The following is a 17,151-nucleotide window of genomic DNA, read 5'->3' as shown; positions in this document are numbered from 1 at the left end:
AAAAATGATTGGAGAATAAATTAATCCTAATAAATGCAGGGTTCTGATCGGGCATACCAAACCAGCAATGTGTCTGCAGGATGAGCAATTGATGAAGTCATTGCTTCAAAGGTGCCTTGATGCAATTAGTCACCTGTAAAACATGCAGCAGAGGAGAAAATGCCTTTCCTTTTGTGAAGGAGCAGGAAAATGCTCTGTGCGTCCGAGTGATTTATGGGATACAGCGCAGCAAAATGAGAGCGTGCGGCAATTAGGGTCGTTCTCTTGGAGATGAAAGGCCAGGGAGAGATGAGTGAAGGGATGGACAGGATGCAGAAGGGCCAGATGGAGGCACAATGCCAACACCACATTTCTGTGCTGTTGGTTTTTCACAGGGATTATTTCCCCCTCTCACAAATCCTTGTGGGGGGGATTGGGATGCACATGTAAAATTGGTGCCACCGAGGATGAACCAAGTCATTAATCACCAGCGTGAGTATCCGTAATTAGAGCTGCTGGGAGTCACAGGAGCAAGAGTCAAAGGCTCTAACAGGATTATGGATAGATCTGGATTGCTTTATGACTGATATTTATTAGCAGATTAAAGGAATCTATCATGTGCTTGAGGATGAGCACAGGGGCAGGGAAGCAGGTATTTACCATCCCAGCCCTGCTGCCCAGGATTGCACCCACTGCACTGTGCCCACCACTGACCACTGAGAGAAGGAAAACTGAGAAATTTCAACAACTCCACTGTTCAGATTGGGAAATGGAGGCACACAGCAGTCATGACCAAAAATCATGTGTGGACTCTACGTCCAGAAGAGCCAGTTAGGAGCAAGGGCTCTAAATTCATACACGCAGGGTGCAGGATGAGCCCAGGGCTGGGAGTCAAGGGGAGCTGGCTGACCCAGAGTGGGGCTGGTCCCAGTGCAGCGTTCTCATGGACATTCCAGCTGTTTGCAGCTGGAGGACACAGCAGATGCCGAGCAGCCAACCCTCACACAGCTGGAGTGCCTGTCCAGCCACCCACCTCTGGCACTATCCCAGCAAACTGGTGGCTTTCCAATGTCCCCCCATCACAGGCCACCTCTCTGGCTCACACACTCCTCTCTCCAGGTCCCAAGAAGCCCTGACATGCCTCACCAGCTCTGGGGACAGAAGGGAGCAGAGAGGCTGGGAGCTGGAGCCAGCCAGAGCCAGCACCAAAAATCCTTCCCTGAGGAGGGAATGCTCAGCCACTCTTGAGGTCTGAGGGATGCAGCACCCAATTTTAAGCATCTACTGCTGCTTCTCTGAGGTCATCTGTGAGGACTGTAAAAGGTCTGGGAGATATCAAAGAAAGCCCCTAGCTTCCAAAAGAGCACAATGGTCTCATGCCTTTATCCCCAGAGGGGCTGTGTGCTTACACACACCATCCCACCACCCTGGGGGTATCCAGCAGAGGAAGCTCCATCAGCTACAAGGCTGTGGGAAGACCCACAATCAAGTCAGGATGCTGAGGAGGAACAAACCCTGCAGCCACTGTGAATTGTCCCCAGAGGGTCTGGCACACTCCAGGGCAGGCAGATGGGGTGGCCACATCCCATTCATGAAAGCTCAGGGTAGCTGTCACTCCTGCTCGCTGTGTCCAAGCAGGGTGGACACATCCACCTGTGTTTGACACTCTCCATCTACCCAATGCCAAGGCTTTCTACAGGAACTGCCAACTGAGATCTGAAAAAAAACCTGCAGCCAAAGGGTGAACTTCCAGGGCTTGAGAGCAGCCAGCACAGTAACTGTTAATTGTACATGAATTGTGAGCCCTTGCTCTTAACTGGCTCCTCTGGATTTAGAGTTTTGGCCTCAATTTCTCAGTCTGAACAATGGAGTTGGTGAGATTTATTGACTTCCACATATGACAGAACAGGATAAAGGAAAGACAGGTATTTTCTGTCTGTACAAGCTCTCCTCTCACAGCACAGCCTGAACTGCCCTCCTGAGTGTGCCACGAGGGGGGTGGTGGGGAATGGGGTCCCCCAGCCACACCTCAACATTCCCTGAGTCCACCCAGGCAGGTGTTCAGGGCTGGCACCAGGGAAACAGGCAGAGAGCCTCACCCAGTGTCTCTGAATTCCAGCTCTTCCCAGTGGGGGTAATCATCATACTGGGAAGGTGCTAGGACAGGTCAGCCAAGGATGGCAGAATGACAACAGGAGCCTGGCTGCTCTGTGGGAAGAACCATTGCCATGCTCCAAGCTCCAGTGAGGTATTTCCTATCCCAGCCTCACCCTATTTCATCAGCGTGAGTCATCAGACCACCATGGAAAACCTCAGGATCTTGCTCCTGCAGTCGTGATCAGAAACATCCTTTATTAAATTAATGGCCATCCCCTATCTGTCATCTCACTGTTAATGAAAAGAAATGAGGGCTGGAAGGAGTGTTGCAGACTGGTTCCTGGAGCCAGGCTTGTCTCAGCAGAACCTGCATCCAGCAGCTCTGCAGAGCTGCTCCCAAACACAGGAGGAGAACACAGCAGGAACAGGAGGGGGTTTTAACCCACGTAACCAACGACTGCAGCACAAATGTGGTGGGTCTCCCTTCTCCAGGACACCTCGAGATGCTGCTCCAGGACAGGGTTCCTCACCAGTACAGCTCCATAAAACTTAGTTGGCCACAGGGACAAGCTCATCTCACGGGCTTTGACTAGATCAATTCCTCAAATGCATCTCTCACACGGGACAGAGGGGCACATGCACTTAAATGCTCACTGTTTGATCCCCTCTGGGGTGCATCCCTTCCCCACTACTGGCACTATGTGGGGGAGCAATGAGGAAGATCTTTATTTGGTCCAACCAATGGCACTTGAGAGTACAAAGGTTCTTCTACCCCAAGGATCCAGTGGGACACGATGCCCATTTGAAAAAAGGTGCCCTCTCCCCTGTGAACGAGCCCCAGCAGCAGCAGGTCAGCACCATCCACCCCTCCCTTCTCCAAAGGAGGGGTCGTGGTCCTGTCCTCTGGAAGAGCAGGATTACAGGGGTGGAAAGAGTTCACAGAGAGTTGCTCCCAGCAAAGCCCAAGTCAAGCTGATGCTGAGATAAGCCTGTTCCTTGACCCCACCGTGCAGGCCCTGTCAGTGGGAACCCAGCAGGGAATGCTGCAGAGTACCCACCCTATCCCCCATAACCCAAACTAGCCAGAGCACTATTTCCTATTATGTCTCCATAACCTAATCTGACCCCCTCTAGGGTCTCCAGATTAATATCAGGGAAACCTCACAAGTCCAATCACCCAATTACAGGGAGGAAAGGTTTATCCTATCTAAACAGCACAAAATGTAACCTAGACCCAGCTGTCCCTCACTTCTAAGAGCCAGATCTCAATCCCTGGCAAGCTGAACAAACTGGGAAGGGGTCATAGGGGAGATGGGGAGAGTCTCTCTTGTATCATATGAAACCTTCAGGAGGAGCAGACATTTTAATTGGTAAATCCCCAGACTCAGGTTTAATCCCTCTCCATTTTTACTGAACTTCCCTCACACTGGAGCAACATGGGGAATAGATGACAGGCCCCACCTTGAGCCACTGCCCAACAAGAGGAGGCCCCATCACTTTGGTGAGCAGAGGATGGTGGCTCTCAGGGCACACAGTGTACCCAGCCCAGCCAGGACAGGCAGAGGGGAAGGGTTGATGCCACCACATGCCACTGAACAGGGAGATGCCTGAGGAATGGTGAGGGTTAGAGCAGAGTTAGAGCTGGCAGGACAGAGCAGGCACCAGACACGATCACAGCTCAGGACAACAGCAACACACCCAGAGCACCTCCTGTGCTGGGGCTGAGAGGTTTCAAACAGGACAGAATAGGCTGTCCCAAGGCAGTCTTTGTGCCTCTTTGGATCTCTTTTCTATCCTTATTTCCTTCCAGAGAAGCATGGAGGGACCCTGGCTAACTTTTTGGATTGTATTTCAGCCACCTGACAACACTGAACGCATGGGAAACCTCAGCTGAAGCCAGAGGGCTGGAAAGCAGATTCCCCATCCCATTCAGGATATCATCCCAGGCTTTGGCTAGAATGAGAGCAATATGCAAAATCTCCAGGAATATCCTACCCTGGCAGAGGATCTCAGTCTGGGCGTCACTCAGAGCCCATCCAAAGGGAAGACCCAGATTCTTTGCTCAGTGAGAATGCCCAAGTTTCCTCCCAAAGCAGGTTGTGTTGCATCCACAGATGCCCCAGAGCCTGTATTTTCCACATAGCTCAGGGCTGCATTGCCAAGCACCAGCTTTGCAAACACAGACTGAGCTTCCCTCCAAATTCCAGCCACAATTTATTGATTAAAAAAGCCTGTCTAGTCAATAAAGGCTCCTATGAGAAAGTTCCACTGCTCTGCACTCACATGCCGTGATCCGTCTGGCTCTGTGAGCAGCCTTGGCTTTTGATGCTTTCTGACAAGATGGATTTGTGGCCTTGACTTTTCCAGATCAGGAGAAACTTAATCCTAGAGGATAAAATTACAGACTAGTAAAAAAGCTCCATGACTGGCCTCATTAACTGCCATGTAAGAAGTTCAGAGGCTTCTTAGCTAGAAGGCAGCATCTACAGCTTTCCTTGAGGGAGAGGCAGCTCTGAGCAGACAGCACAAAGCCCTTGGCAAACACGGTGCTCCTGAAGTGCATGACACACTCGTGGCACCAGCCAGGCTGCTCCATCCTCTGCAGACAGCAGGAAAAGGGCAGACGGTCCCAGGTCTCCACCTATAAAGTGATTTGGGAGAAAGCAAAGATAATGCCCAGTTCTGGCCAAAAGGTGTCTGGGCAGATAAAAATAAAAAACCCTGGAACAACCATATGGAAATGTGAATTAATGAAATTTTTCAGCAACTGACTCAACCTTAATTGAGAGTTGAGAACACCCTCCACCTCCCTTCTGCTTTCCAGGATACAAAAATGACACTGGTAGGTGGAAATAACTACAGCTGTCCCAGGGAGAGAGAAATCCGAGCTTCAGAGTGAGGGTAATGGCCAAAATTAAGCACTTGCTTGGTGCTATTACACAACACATCCCAGGAAGCAGCTTCCAAAAACCTGACCTTCACTTCAAAGGCTTCTTTTTGAATCATCTTTCCTACTGCTAGCAAGTGAAGTGGATTCAGCACTCAAGAAGGGCAGTCTGGGTGTTGAAAACATCTTCACCCATGTGTTAGCTGCCCAAGAGGCAGGGGCAATGTTCTTGTATTTACCCAGCTCCTGGCTGGACCTCAAGCTCCTACAGCTTCCTACAGGCAGTGTCAACTCCTCCTGCTGCTCTGTGTGGTGCCCAGTTTGTCAGTGAGCACTCTTAAAGATGATTTTAAGGCTTATAATGGGAGTGCAACGTGGTTGCATGGAGATTGCAGTGACTCCTTTCTGACAGGAACAGTATTTGCTCAGGCCAGACAGTCTTTTCTCCTCTTCTCCCAGGTTTTCTCAGGGCAGTAGCAGCACAGCTTGCACACAAGAGGGTGTCTGGAAGACCTGGTTGCCATAGCTATATCCATACATCCCCAGCCATCCAGACACGTCACAACTGTGAAGTTATAAATAAGACACCCCCAAGCCTCAATTCAGAGCCCAACTTGCAAGTGTACAAAACACCCAGCCTTGTGAGTTGTCCTCTTTCTTTTATAGACCCAGTGCTGTGCACAGGCTCCTCTGCAGAGCAGCTCTGCTCCAGCACAGTCTGCAATGCTGGCATGGTGATGTGCTCAGCTTTCATAGAACCATACTCTCCACTCCTGCACATCTTCCTGTCCTGTCTGTGGTGCAGACACCCTCCCAGGTTACCTGCTGGCTCTGCTCCACACCAGAGCTGTGGAGAGAGGGCAGAAGGCTCTGAGCTGCCAGACTCTGCATTCTCCTGCTCTGGGCTCTCCACCAGGCTCACTCAGCAGGCTGTGCTCCTGTTCTCCTTTCTCTGAGGATTACAAGCTCTGGATCAGGGCTATTTCTGATGAGCATGGTCACTGTCCTGGCAAAAAGACCCCAGAGCAGCCAGGATGCCACGACATCATCAGAGTTAAAGCCTGGGAGTCTCTGCTGAGATCTGACCTGTCCTGCTTGGACACAGCATCCCAAACCGAGCACTGCACAGAAGCAGGTGAGCTGTTCACCTGTTTGTGGTACACTCTGTTCAGCCAGTGCCCCACAACATCCCCAGCTACCCCAATTCAGCTGTCAGCACACACCGAGCCGCAAAGCACCACAGAAAAGGGGTAAAACCACAGCGTGGGAGCCAACACAGAGCAGGACAGAATATGAAGGGCTGGGAGAGGGGCAGAGCCCCCTAATCCTTCTGTGATTTGCTATCAGCAGCACAGAGCCAGCACTGCACTGGGACAACACCTCATTCACAGTTGTTGTCACCCTCAACCATGGGGACAGTGAGTGATGCTTTGTTTCTCTGCACCTCCACAGTTCCACCCACGCTGGTACTGAAGCACAGGCAGGAAGAGGTGGGTTCATGCTCCAGGACACAGCTCTTGCATGTGCTGTGCTCAGGTCCTGGGCTGCTCACCCCAGTGCTGGTGAAGGACTGGGAGCAGTGGACTGGCTCAGTGGCCAGCCTGAGGGTGCTGAGGGAGGAGTGGCCACAGGACAGGGCACAAAACTGGGGGATCCAGTACCTGTCTCTGCCCTCACAGGTGAATACTGCCCTGTGCTGAGGCTCTCATGCTGAGATTAATTCACAGCTCGTGTGACCTCAGGAAAGGCCTTATCTCTTTTTTTTGTCCCCTCCATTTGCAGATTAAGGGAGAGTCCATTCCTCTGTCAGAGTGTGCAAGGTCTGATTTATCACCAGCAAAGTTCTCTGAGATACCCTCAAACCACCCCTCCCCAGCCTCCTCACCGTGCCCTGTGCAGGCACATGGCAGCCCCCCAAGCCCCCAAAGATGAGTGTTCAAAGACCCAGCAGCAACAGAGATGTGGGCACAAGGGGAAGAAAACTGCACCAGGGAGAGAACTTTGAGAAAGGAACTGAGAACATCACAGCAGAAACACAGCCACCACCCCAGGAGCAACACAGCCCAACCCACAAACCCCAATCCATCACAAAGCTAAGCCCAGTCCTTCCTCCTCCCCCAGACATCCCCCAAAATGTTCTAAAAACACATTCAAAGTGGTTTTTCACTTCTAAACCTTTCATTACACAAACTCACAGCAGCCTCCCCAAATGCAGGTGGGTCTGACGTCCCAGGTGGCCCCCAGAGAAGGTCCAGGTGATGTTAAACCAGGCCTGTTCCCTCCTGAGGATTTCACCCTTCAGCTTTCAGACAAGGTCTCCCAGCTTAGCTCCCCAGCTCCCAACCCTAAAAGCAGGGCAAGGATCCTTCTGTTTTCCAGCACAGGCTGGAAGATGCTGCACTCCCCATGCAGGGCTGGCTCAGGCAAGGGGGGCTCAGCTGGTCCAGGGGACCTCCTCAAGGAGAAGTGGTGATTGCCCAGGTGCCAAGTTTGGCAGATGCAGGGACACAGCCCAGCTCAGAGAATGGAGACATGAAAAGCACTTTGCACCCCAGACATGTTATCCCCTCATCCCTCCCCCTCATCCCCTTCGGAGCTTCTTAACTTCAGAAACCTCCCTCCAGAGGAGTGTTGGAGTGACAGAAAACATTTTCCAAGCCTAATATCAGTTCCAGATGTTCACAGCCATTTCAGTTTGTACCTCACCCTGTAAAACACATTTCTCCCTCTCCCTCTCTCAAGTGCAGCGCCTGCTTGGTCCATGACATAATGTGCTGGCGGCTCGGCCGCGCGCGCACACACACACACACACACACACACACACACACACACACACACACACACGCTCGCGCCCTCTCCGAGAGCCCCATGTTCAAACAAAGAGCATCACTCAACTACAAAGCCCTCGCACACATGGAGTTATGAGTAATTTCCACAAGTTTTAATAAACAGTTTGGGATGTAATTGCTCTCCGTCTTCCCGGCTGGCTCCCGAGCGCGGAGCCGCTCGCTCCCCGCGCGCTGGTGTTGAAAGCGTGGTTTGTTTCACGCGCAAGTTCACCTCCTCTCTGCCTCAGATGGGCCAAGGGCTGTGTTTTCCTAAGCACCAGTAACAAGCCTCTTTAAAAAAACCTCATAGAGCCGAGGGTGACCGACCCTGCAGGCTCCTGGCTCCCTTCGCCCTGTGCTGCAGCATCCCTGTGTCATGGGGAGCCCAGCAGGGAGCAGACGGGACCCACACTAGACCAGTCTCCAAACTCCCTCCTCTGCCCCAAGAGGAAGAGGGATAAATATCCTCTGGCTCAAGGGAATGGTTACATCTGGCAGAACAAGGTGGAGGCCAAGGGGTTTTGCAAGGGTGAGAGACTGGAGGCTTTTGAGGGGCAGGAGGAAAACAGAAGGCAGGTGAGGCTGGGACCAGGTACCACCTAGTTTGCCACAGGAATGAAGAAGAGGTTGTCAGAGCTCTAGCCCCAGGAATCCCAATAAGAAATGGCTACAACCTCAATACAGCAAACAAAACCACCATCCAAGTACAAATAACCCACTCATTTAAACTCAAGAGTTCCAAGGGATGAATGGCAGCATCCTCAAGAGCCCTATAATCTTGCCAGATCTTCCAGCCCAGAGTTGGCTTGCTCTGCAAATACCTGCGATGTACCTCCAAGCAATGGGAACAACCTGCTCCTCCCTGCCAGCAGCTGGGAGACTGATCTGCCCATATCCATCAAAAGCCATCCAAATTTCATATCCCACACTCCCCTCCCAAAGATTTCCCCCTCTGGGGCTGTGTTATTGTTTTTGTGGATGCTGTTCAGATGGGAGGAGCTGTGGTGCAGCAGGATGGGTGGGTGATGGTGGCCAGGGGATATCCAGGGCAGGATTTTTGGCTGTAGAGAGCTGTAGCAGTCAGCACCTCTGCAAACCTACACAAGGTATTTACAGGAATCAAGTCATCTGGCATTAGAGGCCTGTAGGGTAAGAAAGGAATGAAGGCAGGAATGTTGCTTGGTTATAAACAACACAGAAAAAAAAAAGGGAGAGATTTAGGGTTGGCTTTTCTCTTTAATTGTTAATAGGGTCATTCTGTCCCAAACAGTCCCTCAGAGCAGGCAGAGGGGAGGGAAGCTCCCCACAATGAATTCAATTGCCTGTCAAACACATGGCAGTCATAAAAGGAAAATAATAATAATAATCTGTATTTCCTACTCTGGCTGCCAGGCAAAGATCCAGCCACTTCAAAGGAGAAACCCCAGTTTCCCTGGTCTGGCCTCACCTGACTGATGTGTGAACAATCTGGAATCCCCATCCAAAACAAAGCCCCTCCTTTGGTGGTTTGTTTTCTTTCTCCATCACTGCAAGGTGCCCCTCCAAGATAAAGAACAAACCTTCTTCCATGCCGTGAAACCAGAGATGCAACCCAGGGTCCACGGCCCATCAGGTAACTTTGGGAGGGGATGTTGGCAAGATGTAGGAGAAAAGTCCCATGGGATGGGACTGGTGTATGAGCCAGAGACCTCCTGCAGGTGTCCTGTTTGTGGAGACCCCTGCTCCTTCTTGCAGTGGTCTCCACAAGCAGCTGGACCCCCCCAGGATGTGGGGATCTGGCTCTCTGCAGCAGAGACAGGCCAGCTCTTGTAGCACAGGATTTTTGGATATGGTGGCATCTATGCTGCAGAAGCAGAATAGATGGGCTTGAGGTGAACAGAGAGGGTGGAAACTTCCCTGTGGCTGTGAGGTCTAAATGATCTTCCTGAGCCTGTCTTCCCACCAGGGAAACACAGCTAAACATCTTGCCAGTGTGCCGTGGGAGCCCATGCACATCTGCATGTGGACTGTGAGGTTCTGCACTCCAAAACCAGCCCTGTCCCAGGTAAATCTCTGCTTTGGTCAACAATCCAGCTGCCCCTGACTGCTCTTGTGAGCTTCTTTAAGAAAACTGCATCCAAAATCCTCAAGCAAAAAGCAGTAGGTTCTGCCTGGTTTTCCCTGCAGCACTGCCATCGCTCAGGGTCTCAAGTCCTGTTTTCTGAAATCCATCATTGACTCACCCAAATCAAGTCCCATCCTTCACAGTGCTCTGCTTTTTCCAGCAGCTCCTGAAGCATGGATTGAGTTGCTGACAAAGCCTTTTTAAGGTGTAGAGCACTTAGTACAAGCCTGAGAACTGAACTCCAACCCAGAGAAGTTTCAGGTTCTCTTGGAGAAATTTTGTGCTCTTTAAATGATCCCCCTAAATATTGCAGGTTTTGAGTTCCTTTGATAGCTGTGCAAGACAACTGAAAATGTCCTTTCAAAGGTGGATCACTGGTCACTGTGATTCTCTCCCAGATCTGCCCTAAACCAGAACAGTCACTCACTGGGACAGACCAGGAAAGCCCTTGAGCTGTTGAGGGATGACCTTCCCTCTACAACCACCATCCTGTGACATTTCAGACTGATCCGATCAACACTCACTTCAGAAACTCCAACTCACAGCTCTCCTGCCCAAAAAATGGCAAATAATTTCCTTCTGACTCACTGTGTTTTCACAATTCCCCTTCCCCTCAAATAGCCATGCCTGCAGGAGACTCCAGAAACTTCTCCCAAATGGAGTGTGTTTGATACCTCATGTAACACCTTGGCTCTACCATTCTCCACCGAAGCAGCTGCTCCCAGCCAGGCAGGGCACAGGAGGCATCACCAGGACCCCTCTGCAGCGCAAGGAGGTTGTCCTCCCTCACACCCACCTGTGTAAAGGTCTGTGTCCGTGTACTCATCCACCTTCTTGTGCTGCAGGACGTAGTCTGACACCTTGGTCCCGATGGCAGGCTGCACGTCCAGCCACTCCAGAGACACCACGGTGCTGGAGGGCTCCACGTTGGGGGAGAGCCGCAGGCTGGGTGGGAGACAGAAGGAAAACAAGACATGAGCTCCCTTTCTGGGGAGGAATCCACATCTCTAAGCAGCACCACGACCCCTAGAAAGGCCCATATTCACACATGTGGGTGTGCCCACAAAGCCCCAAGGACAGAGGTCACAGGGGCAGAGCGGGATTGTGAGCATCACACGACTTCCAGCTGAAGTTCAGCTGAGTCCAGCCTATTGCAATGGATGCCCTTGGGAGCATTCCCCTGCTCCTGGAGAAGGCAAGCTCATGCAACCCCAAATATCTCATCTAAAGGGGTCTCCATTGTCTGGGAGAGTTGCTGAACTTCAGCAAGGTAAGCAAGGACCAACACCCCAGGAGGAAATCAGGAGAGGATCCAGGTTCTAGAAACCCAGCAGGGCTGAGTCCACAGGAGGGGAGGGTCAGGTCAGCATCGCCAGGGAACAAAGGTGAGGAAGGGAGAGAAGGGGAGAAGCAGTGTGAATTCACCCATCTGCAAACCTCTGAGGGGTGTGGGCAAGAGCCAGAGCAGGGCAGCTGTGCAGGAACTCCTGCCCAGAGCAGGAACTACGTGGGCTGGGATGAAGGCAGAGGAGCTCTGTGCTCCTGGCTGTGCTAATGCAGAGGCGTCCACTCCCTCTGCTCCGGGGTAGATGACAACACCAAGAACAGGGCTACGGAGAGTCTGGCTCCAAACACACAGCATGTTTGCTGGACTCGAGATGGGAAATGAATCCCCTCTGAGGATATTGGCTCACTAAGAAGGTGTTCTGCTCCTTGTGGCTCGCTGGAGCCAGTCTTCCTGCTTTCTCAGCTAATTCCCCATCAGTTTGCTCCTGATTTGCTCTTGCTCTGACAAGCCACAATGAATTGCACTGTAATTCCATTTCTTTCAACATTTGAAATCCCATTCTACAAGTCCTGCTAATCAGGTGATGAAAATCTATAAGGAAACCTTCCAGGGCCACAGCCAGAGCCAGGATATCCTAAAGGCATCAGTCACACAATGAGGAGGGCTGGACTGCAGCCCCCAGGCCCAAGGGTGCAGAAGGAGGTGCCCATGGGCTGAGCCCCTGGGAAATGGGGTGGTTCTGGTGGCTGTGACCCACAGGAAAGGGGCTGGTGATCCATAGAGGGCTCACAGGGATACGTACACAGGCGGAGGGAGAGGGCTGCAGTTCGGGAGTCCGTTCTCATCGAAGGCGTTGAGGTCGCACCTGCACCAGTCTTCGATAACATCACCTTTCCCAGAGCACCAGTATGAGCTCATCAGGGCTCCCTTGAAGGCCTGATGTGAGAACAAAAAGCGTGAACATGTGTGCTAAAGACTCGGTGAAATCTGGCCAGCGGCTGGGCTGTGGGGTTGAGCAGAGCCCTGGGATCAGGAAATACAGCATGGGCTGGGGGAGTGTGTCCTCCCCAGCTCTGCCATGGCCTCTCTGCTCAGCCCTGGGCCTGGCCCTTCACCTCCCTGGGTTTAACTCCCATGTATTGAGCGATGCTGGTTCATCCCTGAATGCTTCTGGAGTGGGGATGGGGATCTCCTGTGGGGGAGGACTGAGCTGCCTGAAGCAGTACAAAGGTAAATCCCTCTGTGACAGCGAGCAGAATACACACAATACCTGCACACTGCTGCTGTGTACAGTGAAACTCTTCCACTCCTCCCTGTGCCCTTCTGCCCAGCTCTTTCTGTCCCCCTGAGAATAAAGTAATGCCTTCCCAACAACACAGACCCCTTCCATCCTTCTCACAGGTTTGTTATTCACACCAAGCGCCCTCCTGCAAGCAAACTCCTGCTCTATCCACTTGTCTAAGGAACACTCACAAGCAAAACAACAGTATCTGGAAGGAAAAAAATAAAACCTGGAAAATACTTGCAGGATGTCCCCAGGAGCCACCCTGACTGCTCCTAATAATACCAATGAATCCCTGGAATAATAACTGTGGTCACAATTGGCAAAGCCCTCTGGGTGTAGCCCCTCAGTGTCCCTGCTGTGCTCATCCCTCAGCTCAGGGCTCTCAGTGTCAGTCCCACACCACAGGATGGGGCATCCCTCACTTCATACCCTGCTGTAGTTTGGACCAGATGGATTTATGGTGGTTTCTCCCACTACCCTTCACCTGTAATCAAACTTCCAGCTTCAAAAACATCTCTCCTTCACACACACAGAGCCAGCATCCAACCCAATGCTGCAAAACCACAACGCCCATCTGGAATAATCAACACCAAAACACCAGCCACTAGAACAAAGCCCTGTAATGCTTTTGACCTTTCAGCTGGCACATTTGGGAGCTGAAACACCTCCACAGGTCCTCATCCACATGGAGCAGCCTTACTTGTGGTAACACTGCTCCTCCCATGAAAAGGTGCCTGCGGAAGCCTGGCCCTGGTGGTATGGCCTGTGCTGCAGGGGTACGCCTAGAAATAAAGCTGTGCCCTTTCAGAAGGACAGGGACAGCTCAGGCTGCAGCACTGAGCAGAAAACTCTAGGAAAAGCGCCATCCCAGGGAGGTTTCTGAAAGGAGGAGGTATAAATAGAGCCTGACGTCAGGGCTCCCATTGTCCAGGGTTTTGTCGCTCTCCCCAAACACCCCCAGCACCTTTAACAAGGCGCCTCAAGGCTCTTGCGTCTGCAAAATTTTCTGCTTCCAGGCATTTACAAAATGGGACTGTTCCAGATGGAAAAAATGGGAAAAAACATCCCAAAAAACCCAAGGAAGGAACGAATGCGTGAAAGAAAGAAAATGTGGCATTATTTTGCCCTGTTCTTTAGAAAGTAATTGAAGTGCTGGGCTGGAAAGGGCATCCAAAGTAATTGGAGAGAGGGATGAAGAGAGGAGTTTGTCTGACACCCAGATAAATGGATGCAGACACACGTCTGCAGAGAGAGAGCAGGGTCTGTGCAGGAAAGGAACAGCAAAGGAGGTGTGCAGATGGATGGGGAAGCATGTGCTCTCCCTGGGAAGCAAGATAAATTTGTACCTGGCTGAGAGTACCTGTGTGCACAGACAGGTGCTGTGAGCAAAGACAGATGTGGGTGATGCCAGGAAGAGCTGCACTGTCACACTGATGCCACTGCTCCACTGTCCCCCAGCCCCTCCCTGTCCCCTAACCCAGCTCCTCCCTGCACATCTTCGATTTAGAGGAGAAACCCCACCCTTTCCATCCATGCCCTTCAGTAAATCCAGTAGTCAATTCCTTGTTTTATTTTTTCCTGCTGTTAAGCACAAGCCGGATGAGCAACCCCCTGTGCTCTGCCTGCCCAGCCTCACATAGGTTTTAATTAGATCCTTCAGGCTGTCATCTGCCTTGTGTCACCCTTCACACAAACCAGGTTAGGGGAGGGATGCTGCTCTCCTCACACACCTCCAACCCCTAACTGGGTTACAGGAGCACAGCCGCCTGTGCCAGCTCCTGCCTCCGTCCTGACTCTTGCCAGGGCCAGCCTGGGAGAGCCAGGCAGCCAGAGCTTGTCCCTGCCTTGTCCCTGCCTTGTCCCTGCCTTGTCCCTGCCTTGTCCCTCTGTGCTAGGCACTGGTGAGGCCACGCCTTGGGTGTTGTGTCCAGTTCTGGGCCACTCATGACAAGAGTCAGAGAAGGGAACAGAGCTGGGGAAGGGGCTGGAGAGTGAGCCCTGTGAGGAGTGCCTGAGGGAGCTCAGCCTGGAGAAAAGGAGGCTCAGGGGGAATTTCTGGCTCTGCACAACTCCCTGACACGAGGGGACAGCCAGGGGTGTCGGGCTCTTCTCCCAGGGAACAGGGACAGGAGGAGAGGGAACAGCCTCAGGCTGGGCCAGGGGAGGCTCAGGGTGGACATCAGGAGGAATTTCTTCACTGAAAGGGTGGCCAGGCATTGGAAGGGGCTGTTCAGGTAGGTGGTGGAGTCCCCATCCCTGGAGGTGTTGAAGAAACAACTGAAATGAGGCACAAATTAATGCTGTGGTGTGACAAGGGGGTGATTGGTAAAAGGATGGACTCAGTATTGGAGGTCTATTGCAACCTAAATGATTCTGTGATTCTACGACTTCTCTTTCTTTCCTGTGGAATTTCGAGACATTTGACTTCTGGGATTTTCCCATTGGTGCTGGGGAGTGTGTGTTGAGGGGTGGGGAAGCATCAAGAGCAAATTGATGTGGAGCAGAAATGGGCAAGATCACACAGAGGGGAATGGCAGCTGCCCCAACAAGGAGCTCAGTGGCAAAGGAGGACCAAGCGTGATGGACAAGGGTGCAGTGAAGGGGCTGAGATCCATCCCAAGAGAAGCTGCAGCCTTTGGGAGAGCTTCAGGTGGGAATGAATGCACCTTCCTGATGTCTGGTGGCTGAGAACCACCTTTCCCTCCTGCCTTGGGCTGGGCTCTCCACATCCCCTGTCCTTCCCTGCCATGCTCAGAAGCGTGCAGCGAGTGCTCTCCTCCCTGCCAGGAGACAGCACCTACACAAGCCCATCTCAAACATGGCCACTTCCATTTTGGATGCTTCATCCATGGATGCTTCCATGTTTTCACAGGCCCAAGAGGGTCTGGAATCATGAAGGGCTTCCAGGAGCGATTGATCTGCTGGGAATGGCAGTGGCCCCCAACACACTGTGCTTGCCAACCACTCCCCAGGACCCCAACACCCCTCTGTGCCCTAAGGCAATTTTATCTCTCATTTTAAAGTATCCAAATTGTATTGTTTCCCTGTGAGTCAGCCCATTTAGTTTATGTCCTTCGGTGCCAGAGGGGAAATTTATGAGATGAGAAACTGGCTCGAAACGTTTATTTTCTAGATGACGAGTCATGCCATTAGATATATAGCTTTATGAATCATAGGAACAGCATCTAATTTGCTCTTAAAGGTATAATAGGTCTGATTCCCCACACCCATGCACACACATATATTGGATTGATAGTTCCCCCCTAGGATGGCTAGTTCATTTGTTTTGACACAAGCAAGACTTACAGGACCATAAAGTCCCATCTTACCATAAGCTAAGCCTATTCATAAAAAAAATATTAGGGAAACAAACGATCAGCTAAGCACATTTGTCCTACACTCGATTGCATATGGATCTTTCTCCTGTTGTTATTTGTGCTCAGGGGGAGGCCATTTGGCCCCATTTTATAGCTGAGACACTCTGTAACAGAATTGAGAAGAACACTTCCTTTGTCCTCTGTTAGACCTGGCTGATGGAGGGAGAAGCATTAAGTTATTTCTGACTGTGGGTTTTCTGTTGACATCCCAGGAGAGGAAAGTGATAGGACATGAAGGAACCCTTCAGATCAGCATTTGCAGGACTCAGCACACACCACAGGGCTGGTGTTTGCAGATGGGATACTGGAAAGGGCACGTGTTGGGTGCTTATCTGTGAATATCTGGTCTTCTCCATGTCTAACAGTGATGTGAAAATCTGGCTCAATGGGTCTAGGATGCACATCCCTGTTTCTGGAAAAATTAAAAAGGAAATACAGGGAGATAAAAAACCAACCACGGGTGAACAGGTAGGCTGGACAGAGATGTGCTGCAGATAAAGGAGATGATCTGGAAGCTGGAACTTGGGTACATTTTGGATTTTGCACTGATTTCCCACTCTCTGTTTGCTTTTTTTTTTGCTTTCACAGCCTGAACAGATGCCATGATGGCAGCATGGCTGGAGGAAAAGCCTTCCATGCCCTTCCAGCAACACTGAGTGCTGTTCACAGGAGACAAATGCCACTCCTTAGTCTAGACACCTCTGGAAGGAGGGATGAAAAGCAAAAAAGGAGAGGAAGGCTAAGGTTTCCCAGGCCAGAGACTCTTTCCAGGATCATGCTGTTCGTGTCCAAAAGGCTGCTCCAGGTTCACAGCAAAGGAAGGTGAAGTTTTGCTGTTGGCAGCTGATCTCATCCTGTGTTGTTCACACCCTCCCTGCCTCCGGCTGCCTCTCCCCTGGGAGCAGCATCACCAGCACTTCATCCTGGAAAGGGACATCAGTGATCTGCTGGAAAGGTCAGGGTGCTGGAAGGGACCCAAGGTGGGCAGCATCCTGGTTTCTGTTGTTTACAGGATCGGAGGGAGTGGCAGAGGACACTGTAAAACCTGGCAGCAGGGGAAATCAAATCCCTGTGCTCTGCAGCAGCCCTGTCCTGGGGAGCCTCAGCACAAAGCTCCCCATTACAGCCCACCCCAGGCGTGACAGTGCAGCCATTCTTCCCCTGGAAACACCAGCTGGATGTGGGCTGGAGCTGCAGCACGATGCTCAGGGGCCACAGGAGGAGGAGAAGGGCCAATGAGCAGGTATTAAAACAAGGCAACAACAAATAAAAAGAAGCACACCCCACATCAACACAAAAAACTCAC

General features: G+C 51.6%; 1 protein-coding gene across 1 annotated transcript in view; it reads right to left on the bottom strand.

Annotated features, from left to right (window-relative positions):
* The window catches only part of ASTN2 (astrotactin 2), a 305,793-nt gene that overhangs the window by 67,050 nt on the left and 221,592 nt on the right, over nt 1-17,151 (bottom strand). The window contains exons 18-19 of the mRNA XM_058853725.1: nt 11,986-12,119; nt 10,692-10,840 (exon numbers count right to left, since the gene is read on the bottom strand). Coding sequence (XP_058709708.1) covers nt 10,692-10,840; nt 11,986-12,119 — 283 coding nt within the window. The remainder of the gene's footprint in view (nt 1-10,691; nt 10,841-11,985; nt 12,120-17,151) is intronic.

Source organism: Poecile atricapillus, chromosome 20, assembly GCF_030490865.1.
Source record: "Poecile atricapillus isolate bPoeAtr1 chromosome 20, bPoeAtr1.hap1, whole genome shotgun sequence".
NCBI classification, from domain to species: domain Eukaryota; kingdom Metazoa; phylum Chordata; class Aves; order Passeriformes; family Paridae; genus Poecile; species Poecile atricapillus.
Note: the sequence above shows the minus strand (reverse complement) of the source record. Positions and strands in the feature narration are given on the sequence as shown.